This window comes from Prunus avium, chromosome 1 (assembly GCF_965620075.1).
Source record: "Prunus avium chromosome 1, drPruAviu1.hap1.1, whole genome shotgun sequence".
NCBI classification, from domain to species: domain Eukaryota; kingdom Viridiplantae; phylum Streptophyta; class Magnoliopsida; order Rosales; family Rosaceae; genus Prunus; species Prunus avium.
The window spans coordinates 13,091,327-13,111,216 of NC_142284.1; the positions used below are offsets into that span (position 1 = coordinate 13,091,327).

A 19,890-nucleotide genomic window follows, 5' to 3' on the forward strand; every position below is an offset into this window, starting at 1 on the left:
AAGAAAAAAAGGAAAAAGAAAATAAAACAGATCCATTGTGTATTATCCAAGCAATGTCATGCAATTATGACTTATTGACCTTAAGTTTTGTTTTTCAGAAGTTCTGCAATTATTCATTACAACTTACAACAGAGTGCACTCACTTTGCTAGACAATGTTTTGCATTAATTAAAATCATTTTTTTTTAATGAGATTAATTATTATCGATTAGAGACAACAAAACGAATCCCAAACATTTTATTTTAGCTATCACTTGGTACCAAAAGAATAAGGTCAAAATATTGTCACATAACAAACAGTATAATTTTTTTTCCTTCCAGAAAACAATGATATAACAAAACATATTGTTTGGGATTGGGAATAAAATTCGTGCACATCCTGATGGTTCAAAATGTCACAACTTGGTACTCGAATTATAATAAACATGTTTTGTAAGGACAAAAATTATCAAACGTTTAACAAGTTAGCAAGTTGGCCATCACCTTCGCGCAGAGTCATGACTTCATGATGACATTTTTTGATTGTATATCTGTATTATTTGTAAAGTTTGTCTTCAATATATGAAGTCTCTTTCATAAAGGAAAAAAAATATTTGAGGAATTTGAGATGTGTCAAGTTTTAAGAGGTTAGACTTTTAGAATGCTGATTTTTTAGCAGGGCCGGTCTTGAGATTTTGAAGGCCCTGTTTGAACCTTAAACTGGGGCCTCACGTAAGCTAACACAAACTTACACCATTACGTAATGCTATACAATATATTTTTTTTTTTCCCATAAAGTGACCAAAGTACCTCTACTCCCCAAGGCAAAATTGAAATTTCACAAAAGAATTAAATTGGATTAAATCGATTAAATTGGGTCAGTGATGTTACACCTTTTGAATAATCACCATGATTGTGACGATGAGTCTTTGTCATCATAGATCATATTCAGATATTAAATATTTTTTAACACCTAATTTATTTTGTATCAATATTCCAAGAACATCATTAATTGGATGCAATTTTTTTGATTGAGTTAGTTGGATGCATTATTTTTGCAAAATTGAATATCTGAGCATATATAAAAACAATCATGTACCACTTTACTAACCACATTTTTAATTGAGGTGAGCCCTATATATGGAAGTCTTATCTCTATGGGCACTTGGAAAAAAAAAATCTACATGAGTAATTGAAGAGCTAATGTCAAGTCAATGGTGGGGACATATGCACGTGACAAGCAATGTCTAGGAACATAGATATTATTGGGGCAATTAGAATATTCTTGCTGAAGAATATATATATATATATATATATATATATATATATATATATATATATATATATATATATTGGCATGCATTCAGTTGAGAGATTTAGTGTCATCATTTGAGTAATGAGGTGCTTAGTTGTTGGATCTATTTCAATGAAATCATGTGGTTGAGATTGATTTAAGTGTTTAAACTTGTTTGTGTCTAATGACTTGCCAAAAACCCACATGTATGTACGCTTTACTGCGTCCACGTGTTATAATATGGACAAAATTGAAGAGCTAATGTCAAGTCAATGGTGGGGATGTTACACCTTTTGAATTGTGACGATGAGTCTTTGTCATCATAGATCATATTCAGATATTAAATATTTTTTAACACCTAATTTATTTTGTATCAATATTCCAAGAACATTATTAATTGGATGCAATTTTTTTGATTGAGTTAGTTGGATGCATTATTTTTGCAAAATTGAATATATGAGAATATATAAAAACAATCGTGTACCACTTTTCTAACCACATTTTTAATCAAGGTGAGCCCTATATATGGAAGTATTATTTCTATGGGCACTTGAAAACAAAAATCTACATGAATAATTGAAGAGCTAGCGTCAAGTCAATGGTGGGGACGTACGCACGTGACAAGCAATGTCTGCACATAGGAACATAGATATTATTGGGGCAATTAGAATATTCTTGCTAAAGAATATATATATATAGTGGCACAGTTGAGAGATTTAGTGTCATCATTTGAGTAATGAGGTGCTTAGTTGTTGGATCTATTTCAATGAAATCATGTGGTTGAGATTGATTTAAGTGTTTAAACTTGTTTGTGTCTAATGACTTGCCAAAAACCCACATGTACGTACGCTTTACTGCGTCCACGTGTTATAATATGGATGTGCGATATGGTTAATATTTCCCACTTTTATGATATAATATCAATAAATATCCATTTATATATTCTAACAAACGAGTTATACCATGTGACATACTCTCATACTACATACACTATAATTACTCGCACTTAAAGCATCCACAATGGGGTCCCTAAACCACCTCATTAGACAAATTTTAGGGAGGAATTGGAAAAATACAACTCCAACCATGCTCCCTATTCACCTCCTAAACTAAAGAGACCATGATTGTGACGATGAGTCTTTGTCGATTTAAATCGATTAAATTGGGTCAGGGATGTTACTGTTAGTTTATAAGTGCAGCTGCTGAGATATGTTTATTATTCTAGTTTGAAAATGTAGCCGTTGGATAACAGTCCAACTGTGCAGCTAGGATATAATAGTGTATGCCACGTGTCTCTATCTCATAGGGTAGTGAATGAATGGCTAAGATTTGAATGATGTAAGAGGAATGTTCTATTCCTAACGGCTTTGTCAGAAGGCAATATACACATGAATTGTTTTGGAGCTGAGCTAGTATCCAGCTAGCTCTTCTTCTTCCCTAAGCTCTCTCTCTCATTTTCCTTTCAGCTCTCATTTTCTCATCTAAGAATCAAATACAAGATAATAGTCTCTGTATTCTAACAGTTACACCTTTTGAATTGTGACGATGAGTCTTTGTCATCATAGATCATATTCAGATATTAAATATTTTTTAACACCTAATTTATTTTGTATCAATATTCCAAGAACATCATTAATTATATGCAATTTTTTTGATTGAGTTAGTTGGATGCATTATTTTCGCAAAATTGAATATCTGAGCATATATAAAAATAATCATGTACCACTTTACTAACCACATTTTTAATCAAGGTGAACCCTATATATGGAAGTCTTATCTCTATGGGCACTTGAAAAAAAAAATCTAAATTAATAATTGAAGAGCTAGCGTCAAGTCAATGGTGGGGACGTACGCACGTGACAAGCAATGTCTGCATATAGGAACATAGATATTATTGGGGCAATTAGAATATTCTTGCTGAAGAATATATATATATATATATATATAGTGGCATGCATGCAGTTGAGAGATTTAGTGTCATCATTTGAGGAATGGGGTGCTTAGTTGTTGGATCTATTTCAATGAAATCATGTGGTTGAGATTGATTTAAGTGTTTAAACTTGTTTGTATCTAATGACTTGCCAAAAACCCACACGTACGTACGCTTTACTGCGTCTACGTGTTATAATATGGATGTGCGATATGCTTAATATTTCCCACTTTTATGATATAATATCAATAAATATCCACTTATATATTCTAACAAACTAGTTATACCATGTGACATACTCTCATACTACATACACTATAATTACTTGCACTTAAAGCATCCATAATGGGGTCCTTAAACCACCTCCTTAGACAAATTTTAGGGAGGAATTGGAAAAATACAACTCCAACCATGCTCCCTATTCACCTCATAAAATAAAGAGATCATGATTGTGACGATGAGTCTTTGTCGATTTAAATCGATTAAATTGGGTCAGGGATGTTACACCTTTTGAATTGTGACGATGAGTCTTTGTCATCATAGATCATATTCAGATATCAAATATTTTTTAACACCTAATTTATTTTGTATCAATATTCCAAGAACATCATTAATTGGATGCAATTTTTTTGATTGAGTTAGTTGGATGCATTATTTTTGCAAAATTGAATATCTGAGCGTATATAAAAACAATTGTGTACCACTTTACTAACCACATTTTTAATCAAGGTGAGCCATATATATGGAAGTCTTATCTCTATGGGCACTTGAAAAAAAAAATCTACATGAATAATTGAAGAGCTAGCGTCAAGTCAATGGTGGGGACATACGCACGTGACAAGCAATGTCTGCATATAGGAACATAGATATTATTGGGGCAATTAGAATATTCTTGCTGAAGAATATATATAGTGGCATGCATTCAGTTGAGAGATTTAGTGTCATCATTTGAGGAATGAGGTGCTTAGTTGGATCTATTTCAATGAAATCATGTGGTTGAGATTGATTTAAGTGTTTAAACTTGTTTGTTTCTAACGACTTGCTAAAAACCCACATGTACGTACGCATTACAGCGTCCACGTGTTATAATATGGATGTGCGATATGCTTAATATTTCCCACTTTTATGATATAATATCAACAAATATCCACTTATATATTCTAACAAACAAGTTATACCATGTGACATACTATACACTATAATTACTCGCACTTAAAGCATCCATAATGGGGTCCCTAAACCACATTCTTAGACAAATTTTAGGGAGGAATTGGAAAAATACAACTCCAACCATGCTCCTTATTCACCTCCTAAAATAAAGAGACCGTGATTGTGGCGATGAGTCTTTGTCGATTTAAATCGCTTAAATTGGGTCAGGGATGTTACACCTTTTGAATTGTGACGATGAGTCTTTGTCATCATAGATCATATTCAGATATTAAATATTTTTTAACACCTAATTTATTTTGTATCAATATTCCAAGAACATCATTAATTGGATGCAATTTTTTTGATTGAGTTAGTTGGATGCATTATTTTTGCAAAATTGAATATATGAGAATATATAAAAACAATTGTGTACCACTTTACTAACCACATTTTTAATCGAGGTGAGCCCTATATATGGAAGTCTTATCTCTATGGGCACTTGAAAAAAAAAATCTACATGAATAATTGAAGAGCTAGTGTCAAGTCAATGGTGGGGACGTACGCACGTGACAAGCAATGTCTGCACATAGGAACATAGATATTATTGGGGCAATTAGAATATTCTTGCTGAAGAATATATATATATATATATATATAGTGGCACGCATGCAGTTCAGAGATTTAGTGTCATCATTTGAGTAATGAGGTGCTTAGTTGTTGGATCTATTTCAATGAAATCATGTGGTTGAGATTGATTTAAGTGTTTAAACTTGTTTGTGTCTAATGACTTGCTGAAAACCCACATGTACGTACGCTTTACTGCGTCCACGTGTTATAATATGGATGTGCGATATGGTTAATATTTCCCACTTTTATGATATAATATCAATAAATATCCATTTATATATTCTAACAAACGAGTTATACCATGTGACATACTCTCATACTACATACACTATAATTACTCGCACTTAAAGCATCCACAATGGGGTCCTTAAACCACCTCCTTAGACAAATTTTAGGGAGGAATTGGAAAAATACAACTCCAACCATGCTCCCTATCCACCTCCTAAAATAAAGAGAACTCTAGGAACTCTTAAATCTGAGGAGAGAGAAAGGACTCCTAGTGGCTCCTTATAATTTAATGTTGTTTCGTTTTATGCATAGTTTAAACTTTTAATATATACAAACTATTTTTTTTTTAAATAGAGATGATAACCAATCATATTGAATTAAAAAATAACTATATAGTGTTTATGACTTTCTAACTTAGGGAGTATGATTGGAGTTCAAATTTTATTGAGTTCCAAAAATAACTTTTGTGTGTTTTTAGCTAAATTTTAACTAAAGAATAGGGAGCATGACCTTTGCCTACTTAATTACTGACTAATTCCTTGTGATCGGGTATTTATTATTTCAGTATGTGGTTGTGAAAGTAGCTGGGATATTGAATGTTGGTGTTGACATCGGACAAGCTGCTTTAAACTGTGGTTGCAACATTATGTGATTGACAGATAGCTGAGCAGTTTTCATTTTTCAACGAAAACAATCAGTTTTAAAAAAAAACAAACCAAAATTTTAATTTGACCCTTATTGTCATTTTGGTGGTTTTGCTGCTAGCTAGGTCACATTTGCATATGACTCTGTTCTTTAAAGAAATTTTATTGTTCATGTACATAATAAATTTTCAACTATAATTTTTATGAGAATTTATCAAAAGTAGCCAAACTTGACCCCCAATTTCAAAAATGTCAGTTTTTGTAAAATATTTCAAATATAGCAAAAAACTCACCTAAATAGACACAAATGCCCTCAAATTTAAAACCCACATAAACCTAAAAAAGAAAACCCTATTAGATTGGGAATCTTTGTACATACGTTTGCAGACGTATTGCTGCCCTAATCAAACAAGAAGTGCAGTTCTTCCTTGATTCTTCATTCAGTTTCTTCTTCGTCTATTCTTCTTACTATATTATATTACATATAGGGTAGGCATCCAAAAACAATTGAAAAACAACAATTGTTTTTTTTTGTTGTTGTTGAATTAAACAGAAAATTGTATATAGTGAATCTGAATTGTGAAGCATAAGAAACATAAGCCAGACTTTTTCCATTCACATCAAGATAAAAGTTTTCTCAGTCTACAGATTACTGCACTTTAAACTTCCTTTCCTAACTTCTATGGTTTTTAATTCCCTTTTATATTTAATTTGCATTTTAGTTATTAATAGGGAGTTTTAATTACAATTATGGCAGTTAATGAAATGCTTGGAATACATTATATATAAAATATAAAGTATGATGGCAACGATGTAAAAACATAGGAATATTATAATCGCTTATATCTTACTGGTCATTTAAGTTTAAAATTGAGTTTTACACATAGATTTATGATTTATAGAATGATGAGTATATGTCTAGGAAGTAGAAATTGTAGTGACTTATATTGGATAAACCCTAAATTTGATTAAGAAACCACAAAAGGGCACAACAATACAACAAAAAGGAAAAATTCAACCAACTAAGCTCCGCAATAAGGATATAATTTTTTAGTGGAAAATGTTGGGAACACCGACTTATATCATGATTTGATTTTTCTTTGGCCTACAAATCAATTCTTTTCTGTGGAAAATTCTTTTGACTTTGTCACTCAAATTGTACAAATATGTTTGTGTGGCTTTTAAAAGGCAACGTGACGTGTGGGATGGGCTGCTAATTTTGAAACTTATTAGCTTCTTTGAGAAGCCAGTGCAGCATTTATGCGTGTGCGGAACACTCGGCGAATTGGTCCATCAGAGAAGACAAAATAATGGTGTCATTCAGACAGACTTGGGCAATTGATCCGGCAACGGCTCTTTCAGTCATTTGCCAAGTTGGTCCCTTCAGCCTCATTTGTTTCGGAAGATTCTCTTGGCGTGAACTATGCTCAGAAATTGTCTTGGCTTGAATTGGCTTAAGTTGAATAACACTTATTCGGTGTTTAGTGATGCTTGGATTGGGACTAAATTTAAATTGATTAAAATATCAACAAATAGGATGCTATATTTCAACTTTTGTTCTTCTATACAAACGTGGGTTAAAAATATTCCAAATTTTTATTTAATAAGGTTTATTTTTTAGGTTTATACGGGTTTTAAATTTGAGGGCATTTGTGTCTATTTATGTGAGTTTTTTGCTATATTTGAAATATTTTACAAAAACTGACATTTTTGAAATTAAGGATCAAATTTTGGCTATTTTTGATAAATTCTCAATTTTTATACTACTTTTTGCAATTTGATCTTTTTTATTTTATTTTTTTCATTCGATAGGGAGGGAAATGAGGTAGCATTATATTGGGTTGCTTCAAGATTGTCTTTTACGTGAATCGAACTCAGATGCACTATGCAAAAATCCTCAAGATTGCCTCAAGATTTTCTTAAAGTAAAAATGATCATCAATTAGCATACAAATTACAAATTAAATCATCTTTCATTATATAACCAATCAACATGATAATGAAGTAAGTCATTTAGTATATATAAATTGAAATTTAGATACACACTTGATTTGAATTCAGATTTAAATCTGACAATTTGCTTTTGAGTGACATTTATGAATTTTTTTGGTCTATTTTTTGTGTTGAAATCCTTGAAATTGAAATATATATATATCAAAGGATTAAAAAAGAGAGCCAAAGAGAGATGATTATTACTTACAGAAAATAACGTGTTTGACTTTTTATTATTATTATGATTATTAATTTTTGTTAAAAAAAAAAAACAAAAACTATGATCTTCACAAGCGGGTTTTGAAGTTGCGCCCTGAATAGAATTTGAGTCTCTGCAAACCAACACAACTAGAAACGACTTTGTGTTAAAAGTTTGCTCACTCGGTATATATATAACATTTGTTAATATATACATATATTATACACATTAAAAAAATTGGAGGCCCTGTGCAGTGGCACCACTTGCACAAGCGATTGAGGGAGAAGGGTTTATACAAATCTTCATTTGGTATTTGAGGATTTCGATCTTCCGTGGAGTGGAAAAACTCAAACAACTTTAACTAACTCAACTGGTAAATTATTAGAATGATTACAAAAAGAAATGTGATTCCCCCTGGTAACTCCAGTAAACAAAATAACTTTAAAAAAAGTGGTTCATGCTTACGTTTCCCATAATGAGATTTGCCTGATTTGTTAACGTTATGAAGTTTCAAAGAGCAAAGTGCTAAGTCGATTGTCAAAATTTAGATGCAAAATTGAAACGTACTCTTTGAATATTACTTTTTCTTTAATTAAAAAAATCCCCAAAAACAATTATTTTTTCACATTAAAGAAACATGTATGTGACTTTATTTTTTTTATTTTCAGAAAAAAGATGAAGAGGGTGATAAATAATAAATATTACGAAAATAAAAGTTTTATATATTATTCTATCAAAGACCGCTTTACAGCCACAGTGAAGTGGTGTCGGGATTATCGATCGTCAATACTCAATACGGAGTAAAAACCCAAAACGACGCTCCATCTTCTCCACGTGCACAACACGACCCAGAGACTTCTCCTCTGTTTCCCATTCCCTGCATCTCACGTTCTCTTAGAAAAACATGGCACCCGCCTATCCGTTACGCACTTTCGTCTCTCCACTAACGCAATAACTCATGGCAATTATCAGTTGGTCACGAGTGGACCAAACCCTCTCTCTTTCTCTCTCTAAAACCTTAAAACTCAAACCCAAGTCTCTCTGTTTCTCTCTCATCATAATCTTCATCAGACTCCCATTGGTTTTGATTGTTGAAATTCTTGTCCTTTGCTCTCCTTCCATCTCTATCTAATAATATTTCTATTTCGATTTGGTCTTTGGTCTATTTGGAAACTCAATCCCTCATTAAACAGAAGCATATCTCTGCAGATAAGACCCACATCTGTATTATTAATGGCTCAAATTTACTCTGCTTTACACCAATCACCCCCACAATCAGAATTTTATTTCCTTCCATAAAGTAAAGAAGAGAAAAAGGTGAAGTATATATATATATATATACTTGTAACCTCCGCCATGAATGCTTCTTTGCTTCCTTCACACACCCATATCGCTCGCTCTTTTAAGCTCTGTTTGTCATTCATTACAAACTAATATTACTGACCTACCAAGCAAAGCAAAGCAAAAGCCCAAATAGGACCCTTTTTTTCTTTCTCGATCCCCATATTAGGCTATGAATGCTATTTTGCTTGTGCTCCACACCTATCTGCTTTCAACCCATCAAACTTTCACTTTGTCTTAATCAATACCGTTAGAGAAGCACAACCCACATCCCAAAATCTGAGTTTGAGCTCCAATGTCTAAGGACCCATCTCACCAGCCTGAGCCTGAAACCATGCCATTCTTTGAAGTTTTTAAGAAGTTTAAGCGTTTCAAGCTCTTTGAGCCGTCTTTGGGCGTTTTGGGTTTCTTCTTTGCCAGTGTCTGTGTAATTTTGTGCTTCTTCTACTTGGATTATAGAGCTGTGGTTAAAGGGTTTCGGTTCCCGGGACAATCGGAGCGGTTTATGTGGCTGCAGACAAACGGGTCGGTCAAGGATCCGAGGGTTGAGTTTTTAGAACAAAAGGGTGGTGGGTGTGATGTGTTTGAAGGGGATTGGGTGTGGGATGAGTCCTACCCTTTGTATAACTCCAAAGATTGCCGCTTTTTGGATGACGGCTTTAGGTGCACTGAGAATGGCCGGCCTGATTTATTTTATACCAAGTGGAGATGGCAACCCAGACATTGCAACTTGCCTAGGTACTTTTAATTTTTAACTTTTTCTGTGATTTCTATTGGGTTTTTCTATTTTCACAGCCTCAGTTTCTCTTCTAGGACTAGAAGTTCGATTGGTTGAGTTGAGTCCCTACATAGGAAACTAAATCAGCTAACATGCTTTATGTATTTGTGATTTTCTCAGCAACCAAACGATTAGGTAACGCTAATTGGGTGTATTTGATTAATATTTACTCCCACTGTTTTTAGCGTTGTGTGTTCTCCGTGTCTGTGTGTCTTAATGGGTGTAATTGTCATGGTTGGGTAAAATGTCTATCCTGATAGTGACACTTTTTGAGTTTCATCTTAGGCTTCTTGTGAGAGTGCTTGTGATAAATAAATGCAGTTTGAATTGTAGTGCCATTCGATTTTGATTATACTCTATGATTTGATTTGTAGTGCCATTCTATGTATGTTTGAATCCTGATGGTGACACTTTTTGAGTTTCGTCTTAGGCTTCTTGTGAGAGTGCTTGTGATAAATAAATGCAGTTTGATTTGTAGTGCCATTCTTCATTTGTTTTGTAATTTTATGTATGTTTGAATCCTGATGGTGAGATTTTAGAATTATTGCATTTATGAAAATTTCATTTTTCTTAAAATTAATTCTTTGATTGGATAGATTTGTCTAGGATTTTTATTTTTTTATTTTTTTGCTTTTCCAACAATAGTACTCGGAAACTTAGGCAAAAGATTTAGTTGCCAACTATCTTGAGAACTTTGAAACAGCATTTCTCAATTTTCAAAAGGTACATAAAATCAGCTAACAAGAGTGTCATTTTCCTGTGGTTAATAAACAGATTTGATGCGAAGTTGATGTTAGAAAAACTGCGTGGCAAGCGGCTAGTGTTTGTTGGTGATTCAATTGGAAGAAACCAATGGGAATCACTCCTCTGCATGCTCTCTTCTGCAATTCCTAATAAGGATTCAATCTATGAAGTGAATGGCAACCCAATTACTAAGCACAAAGGGTTCTTGGTGTTCAAATTTAAGGATTTTAACTGCACTGTTGAGTACTACAGGTCTCCATTTCTAGTACTTCAGAGCCGCCGTCCTCCTGGAACTTTACAAAATGTCAGAACAACTATGAAAGTGGATCAAATGGACTGGAATTCTGCAAAGTGGAGAGATGCAGATGTGTTGGTCTTCAACACAGGGCACTGGTGGAATTATGAGAAGACTATAAGAGCGTAATGTTAAATCTTAATACTCTTTGACTACTTTACAAGATTCTCCATTTGCATTCAGCATGAACCTTTCACTTTGTTATTAATAATATTCAATGAAGGATTTTGAAGGGGCTAGGAGGCAAATGGTTTGATCCACCCCCAACCTTTTTCTTTGTTTTTAGCTTTCCAGATTTTGATTTTTTTAAGAACAGAAAGAAAGTATTTGGTAACTAAATAAATGTTTTCACTAAATAGTTGGGTCACCTCAACCTATATTTTGGTTGAAAGTTGATGCTATAGGTGTTTGGACTTGTAAGGAATCTCAAGGATGGCTGTCTGGAATGTCTGGAGTTTTGCAAGTTATATTACTAAAATGGTGGACTGGGGCTTTAGGACTTGTTATATGTGGGGATAAAATCGACATGAAGGAAAGGGGAAATTATTTGGTAAAATAAGCAAAAATAGTGCATTTCTAAGTGACATGCCTTAATCATGTTTAAGTTTTAAACTTATTGAGCTTTCTTTGTCTGGATCTTTCCTCCTGGTAGAAAGATTAAAAGTTTCAATATGTGTTTTTTTTCTTCAGGGGTTGTTACTTCCAGGTAGGGGCAGAAGTAAAGATGGAAATGAGCGTAGAAGATGCATATCAACGCTCCATGGAGACTGTGGTGCACTGGATAGACACTAAAGTAAATTCAAGCAAGACTCAGGTTTTCTTTCGAACATACGCTCCTGTGCATTTCAGGTTTGTTTTTGTTACTTGAAATAATCTGTTTTTTTCCCTTTCCAACGTATATCCTATCAACCATTCAGCATCCGTTAGACGTCTTTAGAGATTTTTGGGATGATCAATTTTTCATGTCTTATGTATGTTTCCCTTTGCTCGGGAAGTAAGATACTATGTTTATCCTTATTGAAAAGCTGAAGTGCTCTTTATGAATAATGCAGAGGCGGGGATTGGAAGACGGGGGGAAACTGCCATTCGGAGACTCTGCCTGAGCTAGGGTCCACATTGGTTCCTTCTCAATCTTGGGATCAATTCAGGATAGCCAATGCTGTGCTATCAGCTCACTCAAACACATCAAAGGCAACGGAAATTGATATATTAAATGTAACTCGAATGACTGCACGAAGAAAAGATGGGCATTCGTCTTTGTACTATTTGGGTCCTGAAGTTGGCCCTGCGCCTCTCCATCGCCAAGACTGCAGCCACTGGTGTCTGCCTGGAGTCCCTGACACATGGAATGAGCTACTCTATGCGCTATTCCTAAAGCATGAGATGACCAGCAAATTTAACTCATCAACTTATAGGGCACAGGTATGATGTGAAACAATTCTCTTGTTTATATGTTCCCAAGGAAGACTCGGCTTCTGTGCACATAGCAATGCTTCCTACTAGAAAAGGGGAAAAAGGCCAAAGGAAACAGCACATAGCAGCATCAATTTTGTCAGGGTTTTGAGTTTTGGTTTGATAGCAGGCCTCAGATTTTTATGTTAATAGAGAGATCAATTATGATTGATGTGGGGGAAACAGCATTCTTTTGGAAGACAAAAATTCCAACTTTAGGCAGGAAATAGGCCGTCAGGGGTTTCTTGAATAAAATTATCGAAGTGTAGAGAAATTTTACAGTGTTTTTCCTTTTTTTGTCTTCTTTAAATTATTAAATAGCTTTTTTACATTGTAATTCCTTTGGGAAAATATGTAATTAAATAGCTTTTTTATATACATATATTGTCTCAGTAAACCTCTTATTCAATTTTAACTAATAAGTTGAGAATCATCAGGAGGGGCAATTTGATCCAATTTCTTTATTACATATATAAGTTGGACAAAAAGTCATTTTTGGTTCATGTAGTTTCTAATCGCGAATTTTTTTTCAAATGTTTCTAGCTTCTGTTACTTTTTGAACATGTGCCCCTCACATGGAGGGGCAATTTGATCCAATCGTGCCATTTCCAAGTTGGCTCTCCCTCCATTCCTAATTAGAGTCGATTTTGGAGGGGTTTTTGGGGGCTTAGGGTTCTTCAAACCTAAATGTGTCAACAATGTCAGCCACCTTCAAGGCTTGATCATCAGCACCCTCATTAGAAGGTAATATACAACATATCGCTGATATCAGATGTTTGCTTGATTCAAAGTCATCTCAATGAAGCTCTTAATTTAATATTGAGGCAAACTTAGATGAACTAAATTGGGCAGGGGCCGCGCGAACGCAGGCCCCCACTAGCACAAATTATGACGTTGGCTCTCCCAATTTAGGGAGACCATAAGCAGGCACCCCTCCCAAGTGCAATGGAGGTCACCTTCCTAGGCCATGGGCCTTCATGATCGCCCATTAACCCCGTCCAGGTAAGTATGTTTCACATGCCGCACCCAACCCACTCTTATACTCCCCTATCTTTTTCCAAATTTTGAGTTTTCTCGATGTGGGATGCTGAAACATACACAACAATTGAAAAACACATCAAACACCCTAACATAACATGCACATTTTCAAAAAGTGCGGCAATGCCTCGAGAATCTAGTGAATGCAGGTAGCCTTCTTCTCTATGTTTCTTGCGTTGGGGGAGGCCAATTTATGCAATGATCACGTGGTAGAAAAAATGTTGGAGTTTGGTGTCCAAAGATCACTCTTGGATGTTTATATCTATAAAATCACTCAGAGGTTATTGTGTTGTCCTTGTTGAAGCTTTTTCCATTGAAGACTATCACCTCTTCACTAGTATCATCCTAAGGCTGCAAGAAGAGTTGATACCAAGTTAATAAAGTTGAAATGTTTTTTGAGAGATCGAGTGCGTGTCCCTTGTTTAGTCTTGATTTTATGATAATATAGTGCCACTTCAATCTTTGTTGAAATTAAGCAAGGTTGGATTATATACTCATTCTTAGTACTAATAATATAGATAAACTCCACACCATTTAATTTCTATAAACAAACCAAAAAAAAAAAACCCAAAAAATGACAGCTGACCCTATTGAATTTAATTTTGATTATTAAATTACTTTGATGCCCTATTGAGTGTTTTGGTTTTTTTTTTATGAGGTTTTGGGGTTGGGTTTGTTTTAAGAAATCAATGACAGTTTTGTAATTTTAAAAAAGTTAAAAGTATTTTTGTTATGTTGTAAATGGGCTTTGGGTGTGTTTCTAAAGTCAATTTCATATAGGTTTTTTTTTTTAAAATTTGAACTCTTATATTGGGTATAATAGTGAATCTCTCAAAAAAAAAAATCCAGTAGTTTGCGTGGAATTGGTTTGGTTTTAGACATGAGCCATGAAGAGCATTTATTGTTCTGCCTAACTTGTATTTTTAAGCTAAACTCACATGAAAAGTGGAGGCAAAACATTTCTGATTTGGACCGACTCAATTTGAAAGAGCCAAACTTTTTCTTATTTAAAATTCTACACGGCCCAATTCCTTCCCTTTCGAAAAACAAAGTCTCACGCCCAATTTGCCTCTTATTTCTTTTGAAGGCATGGCCCATTGTTAATTTTGTCCCAACCATTTTAAAAATTGCTAAGATATCACAATTTAATGTCAAGAGAGTAAAAAAAAAAACTCATCTTTTTGTTACACTGTCTGGCGTGTTCTAATAATATACATTAAAATTATCGTCACATACTGACCGCTCTACTGAAATCTCTCTATAAACCCTGAATTGTCAAACACTTTCGTTATAATAAAAGATAAATGAATAACCACCCAAACCCCCGATAAAGATGTAGAAAAACCTAATATTAATTTTGCTATAGCTCCCTTCCTATTGAGAAGAACAAAAAAATAATTCATGATTTAGGTACAAGAGAGTTGATACCCTATATGCTACTCAAAATTCTCATTTGATTTCCTGAATTTTGTCAATTTTTTTTATTTTGGCCTCAAAAGGGACAATATTTTTGTTCTCGAATATGAAACGTAGTGTACGTCTTTAAATTTGGACTAACATTGGGTAGGGATCCTAATCTCCCGGGTTCAAAATTTTAATCACAATTGCAAAACAAACAAACAAAAAAGCAAAAAAGAAAAAGAAAGAAGAGGCTTCATTCATTCATTCATTTTGGAAGCGTGAAAATCAAGCCTACTGGCCTAGCCTTACAACCCCGTCGCTCACTCGATTCACAAACTAGCTTTGGTTTAGCTAAGTAGAAGATTCTCTGGTTTTTGTACGTTGGGTTTTCTCGTCTTCTCAGAAGCAAAACAGCAACCAGGAGAAGACACACAGGCACTGTGGAAGGGAGAGAGAGAGAGCAATGGCAGCAGAACCCACTGCCCAAGAAAGCCGATCGAGGGACCTCGACAAGCTCCTCCTCCGACCCGGCAATCTCGTCGGACCCACCTTCGAACCCGGTCCCGCAGTAAACCCTTCTCGCCCTTTTCCCTCTCTCTGTAACATTCTGGGTACTTTGATCGATTATACGATTTTGGGTTTCTTATTTTGATTTTGTTGCAGCTGAGAGACGACCTCAAAGAGTACGGGAGAGTGTTGGTGGTTGGGGCTGGTGGGTTGGGCTGTGAACTGCTCAAGGACTTGGCTTTATCTGGTTTTCGAAAACTTGAGGTTATAGACATGGATCGCATCGAGGTTTCTAATCTCAATCGCCAGTTCCTTTTCAGGTTACTTGATTTTCTTGGTGCTTTTATGTTTAACTTTCTCATGCGTATTTTTTGAATGGGTGAGTTACATGAATGTATGCGAGTTTATTACCCAGTTCACTGTATTTCACTGCTAAAAATTATTTGAAAACTAATATGGTAAACCTTGCTTGGAAGATGGAGCATAAGTGATGCACTAACTGTGTAGTCTCTCAATACTATGGTTTTGCTAAATTTCTCTTAGCTGAAGTTCTATGAACCTGTTTTTGGAATCTCAATCGTGAACTTTTGTTGATGTTCGTGTGTTTTACTTCGATATTAGCAGTTTATCTGCTTCGGTATTATCTATTTTGATATTCAATATGAAAAACAAAGAAAGAAAAAGAGTTAGCATTTCAGTTTCTTGTTAAAATGCTTTGCTCATGAAGTTATTGTTGCAGACTTGAAGATGTAGGTAAGCCAAAGGCTGAGGTGGCTGCAAAACGTGTCATGGAAAGAGTTAGTGGTGTAAATATTGTTCCACATTTTTGCCGGATTGAGGACAAAGAGCTTGAATTTTATAGCAAATTCAGCATTATTGCCCTCGGTCTTGATTCCATTGAGGCTCGGAGCTACATAAATTCTGTTGCTTGTAGTTTTCTTGGTTTGTACCCTCAACCTATCCATTTTGCTCATATTTTGTCTCTCTGTCCAACAGTTTGTGTAATTTATTAGAAGGATTACATGACTTTAGATGCTCCTGTAATCAGGTTTCTGTGATTATATTTTGCACTTGTTGATTCTGTGATGATGATTTCTCGACCTAAATTGTTGCTGTAGTATTTTGTCTAATTATTGATAAGTACTGAGTTTATTTTCCTTATGAGAACAGGGAGAATAGATTTGAATAGAATAGTTCTTAGAAAAGCCTGCAGAGGATAGATTTTGGTCAATAAGCTTGCCTTTTTGATATATTTGATATATATTGCAAGTTTAAGGCGCCAAAATTGGTTCAGCTTTGGTTTGAACTTTTATCTCTAGTAACAGATCCTTTGTTTCTTGGTGAAATTTGCCTTGATGCTCTTTTATATAATGAAATTTTCAGGTTCTTTTCAAATTATTTTTATCTAGGTCTTATCCCATGCTACCCATTACATATCATTCCTGAAATGACTTGTTTTTACTGTACTATACTTGAGCTAAACGTGGCCTGTTACATTTTTTTTTTCTTTTTTCTTTTCCATTTGGAAGAGTATGATTCTGATGATAGTGCACTAGAAGAAACAATCAAACCTATGGTAGATGGTGGGACTGAAGGTTTTCAGGGACATGCTAGGGTCATTGTGCCAGGGGTCACTCCATGCTTTGAGTGTACCATCTGGCTTTTTCCACCTCAAGTGAAGTTCCCTCTATGCACCCTTGCAGAAACCCCTAGAACTGCTGCTCATTGTATTGAATATGCTCACTTAATTAAATGGGATGAGGTAAGACATTTCTCACAATTTCAATGTTTGTTTCCGCTTTACTTTTCCATGCACCTTAAAACTGTTCCATAAGTTCTCAACTTCTTGTGTGCCAACTAAACGTGCATTCTACATATAGGTACATAGCGGTAAGGCCTTTGATCCAGATGATCCAGAGCATATGAAGTGGGTCTACAATGAGGTCAATAAAGTGCAATCAAGTAGTGATTTAAAGAAAGATAATTTTATGGATTTTCATTTTGACACTCATTTTGCTGCTCAATAGGCTACCAAGAGAGCTGAGCTTTTCGGTATTCCCGGAGTTACATATTCCCTTACTCAGGTATGTGTGTGTATATACATATATATGTATATATTCTTACAGATGTCTGTTTCTCCTAAGTATTTTTCTTTAAGATTTTCTGGCATGGTTTGGCTTTTGCTGTTAATTTATATGGGAAAGATAAATGACTTGGAATTTTTGGTACCTATGTAGTTGCAGCTTTACAGCATTGATACTACTATTTGTGTCCCTTCTGTAATAAGCAGATTTTGCTGTTTACAGGGTGTTGTGAAGAACATCATACCAGCTATTGCTTCCACAAATGCGATTATATCAGCTGCATGTGCGCTAGAAACATTGAAGATTTTATCGGGATGCAGCAAAACCCTGTCAAACTATTTAACGTGTGCTCCATTTTCTATTCTATATTACCTGACAGTATATTCTTATGAATCTTGTCCAGATGTCATATTATGGTTTCAAATTGATGTATTGGATTAATGAATGACCACCTGCGAAAAAGTTTAGAATTACTGAATCTCCCTCTCTCTTAAATGTATCTTATTCCTCCAAGTTTGCATTTCATTATTGTTGAGCCCCAAAAGGTTAGATTCAATGTGAAAGTTGTGCAAACCACCAAGATCTTCTTACATTGTCAAATTAGTTAATCTAGCTGCTGGTTCATTAAAGAGAATGGCTGCAGATTTTTGTGGGTTTTTCTTCTTTTTCTAATCAAACGTGTTTCAGTATGTACTGAATGATCAGAGTCTTTTGTAGGTATAATGGTGCAGAAGGTCTCCACACTAAAGTGACTGAATTTGTCAAGGACAAAGACTGTCTTGTATGCGGCCCAGGTGTTCTTATTCAGCTGGACACCTCAATTACTTTGGAAAAGGTTATTTTCAATTTCCTTTGGTTGCTAGGTTTTGGTTCCTATGAATCATGAACAAAAAGTATTTCTTCTTGATTGAGAATACCTCTTGAGAAATTTAGTTTTGGTGTCAACTTTCATCTTGATGTTTCTGAGTCTTGCATAATAGTCTTTGTGGTTATAGTGTTCCTAAGAATCTAAGATCAATGGGAATCTTTTGCTTGTCTGATGAAAGCTATAGTATGCTTTGGAGATGCATGCTATATGTTTTACTATGTTTCCAGTTATAATCCTTTTGACCTAACTTATAGTCAAAACCATCTGAGTAGTGATATTGTTCTTCCTTGGCGTTTCTTTTTATGTCACCCTTAGCCTATTTTTTTGTGGTTTGCAAAAAGGTTGGTTTCTCAAGAAACAAATAGTCATTCTAGTTTCTAAATTAACTGAGTTGGCCAGTAAAACTGCGTACGTATCAACTTCTCAATCAACATAGTTGTTAGACTGTTCTTCCTAGTCTCTTCTCTTTTGTCAAAACAAAGCAAATGTTGTTAAATGCTTAAATTATTTTTTCTCATAGTGAAATTCTGATTTGAGGCATCAGTCATATGTTTGATTATTTTAATGCTTGTCCTAATTCAAGTTTTATGGCAACAGTTCATTGATCTACTTAAAGATCACCCTAAATTGCTATTGTCGAAAGCAAGCATCACACATAGAGGGAAGAGTCTGTACATGCAGGCGCCACCTGTACTAGAAGAGATGACCAGATCAAACCTAAGCATACCACTCTTTGATCTAATTGGTAAAATTCCCAAAGATGTTGTCCATGCGACTGGTACAACTACCAAGAACGACAAGAAAACTTCGTGTCTGAGAAAGCTACGAGTTGTTTTCAAGGGAGTTGATGGGATTGCAGATATGGATACAGCAGGCGAGACATAAGTTTTTCCCTTGATGTAACTAAAGACCAACTCACAAAGCTTTTGAAGATTCTCTCCCTGAAACTATTGAAGCAAGAAGCGGAATTGGTGAGGCAAGGTTTGAATACCATTCTAAAATGTAAATTTTTTCTTCGAATATATGTCTTTGAAGATCATTGATCTTTTATTATCACCATGAGAGCAATGAGATTTTACAGTTTCAAGTTGCCCTCAGTAAAATTGTTTGGATGGGAATGTGTTTTGGATGAGAGATTCACGGTTATGTTATGAATTCCTGTTGTCAATCAGACCTCATGTCCTAAATGAATTTACCTTATATCATGCTTGTGCCGACAATAAGTAAATGAGTGGTAGATTGCCAAACTAGATCAAAATTTTCCGTAACATACTCTGATAGGAGATATTAGTGTAATTTTTCATAATATGAGGGATGTCATTGTAATTTTACTAAAATTCAA

The 19,890-nt window shown here is 34.6% G+C and overlaps 2 protein-coding genes and 1 non-coding gene across 3 annotated transcripts; 2 read left to right on the forward strand and 1 right to left on the reverse strand.

Annotated features, from left to right (window-relative positions):
- The first annotated feature begins 9,017 nt into the window (after positions 1–9,017).
- On the forward strand, positions 9,018–13,083 carry TBL11 (TRICHOME BIREFRINGENCE-LIKE 11). The gene is made up of 4 exons (XM_021974449.2): positions 9,018–10,119; positions 10,934–11,323; positions 11,889–12,047; positions 12,251–13,083. Exons 1-4 carry the CDS (start codon positions 9,677–9,679, stop codon positions 12,624–12,626), a joined length of 1,368 nt encoding a protein of 455 aa, XP_021830141.1. The 5' UTR covers positions 9,018–9,676; the 3' UTR covers positions 12,627–13,083.
- Positions 13,084–13,498: 415 nt separating this feature from the next.
- LOC148297357 (U1 spliceosomal RNA) lies at positions 13,499–13,660 on the reverse strand. The gene has a single exon (XR_015833238.1). It is a non-coding gene; the product is annotated as a U1 spliceosomal RNA (small nuclear RNA).
- Positions 13,661–15,260: 1,600 nt separating this feature from the next.
- Positions 15,261–19,719, forward strand: ECR1 (E1 C-terminal related 1). The gene is made up of 9 exons (XM_021974450.2): positions 15,261–15,657; positions 15,753–15,916; positions 16,336–16,538; positions 17,126–17,358; positions 17,477–17,539; positions 17,624–17,680; positions 17,903–18,024; positions 18,398–18,515; positions 19,146–19,719. The coding sequence occupies exons 1-9, from the start codon at positions 15,553–15,555 to the stop codon at positions 19,431–19,433; spliced, it is 1,353 nt and encodes a 450-aa protein (XP_021830142.2). The 5' UTR covers positions 15,261–15,552; the 3' UTR covers positions 19,434–19,719.
- Positions 19,720–19,890: the final 171 nt, after the last annotated feature.

Coding starts and splice junctions, on each gene's coding strand:
- TBL11 (XM_021974449.2), top strand. CDS start 9,677: ATGTCTAAGGACCCATCTCACCAGCCTGAGCCTGAAACCATGCCATTC. Junction 10,120..10,933: donor AGACATTGCAACTTGCCTAG/GTACTTTTAATT, acceptor GTTAATAAACAG/ATTTGATGCGAAGTTGATGT. Junction 11,324..11,888: donor TATGAGAAGACTATAAGAGC/GTAATGTTAAAT, acceptor TTTTTTCTTCAG/GGGTTGTTACTTCCAGGTAG.
- ECR1 (XM_021974450.2), top strand. CDS start 15,553: ATGGCAGCAGAACCCACTGCCCAAGAAAGCCGATCGAGGGACCTCGAC. Junction 17,540..17,623: donor TGAAGTGGGTCTACAATGAG/GTCAATAAAGTG, acceptor GCTGCTCAATAG/GCTACCAAGAGAGCTGAGCT. Junction 17,681..17,902: donor TTACATATTCCCTTACTCAG/GTATGTGTGTGT, acceptor TGCTGTTTACAG/GGTGTTGTGAAGAACATCAT.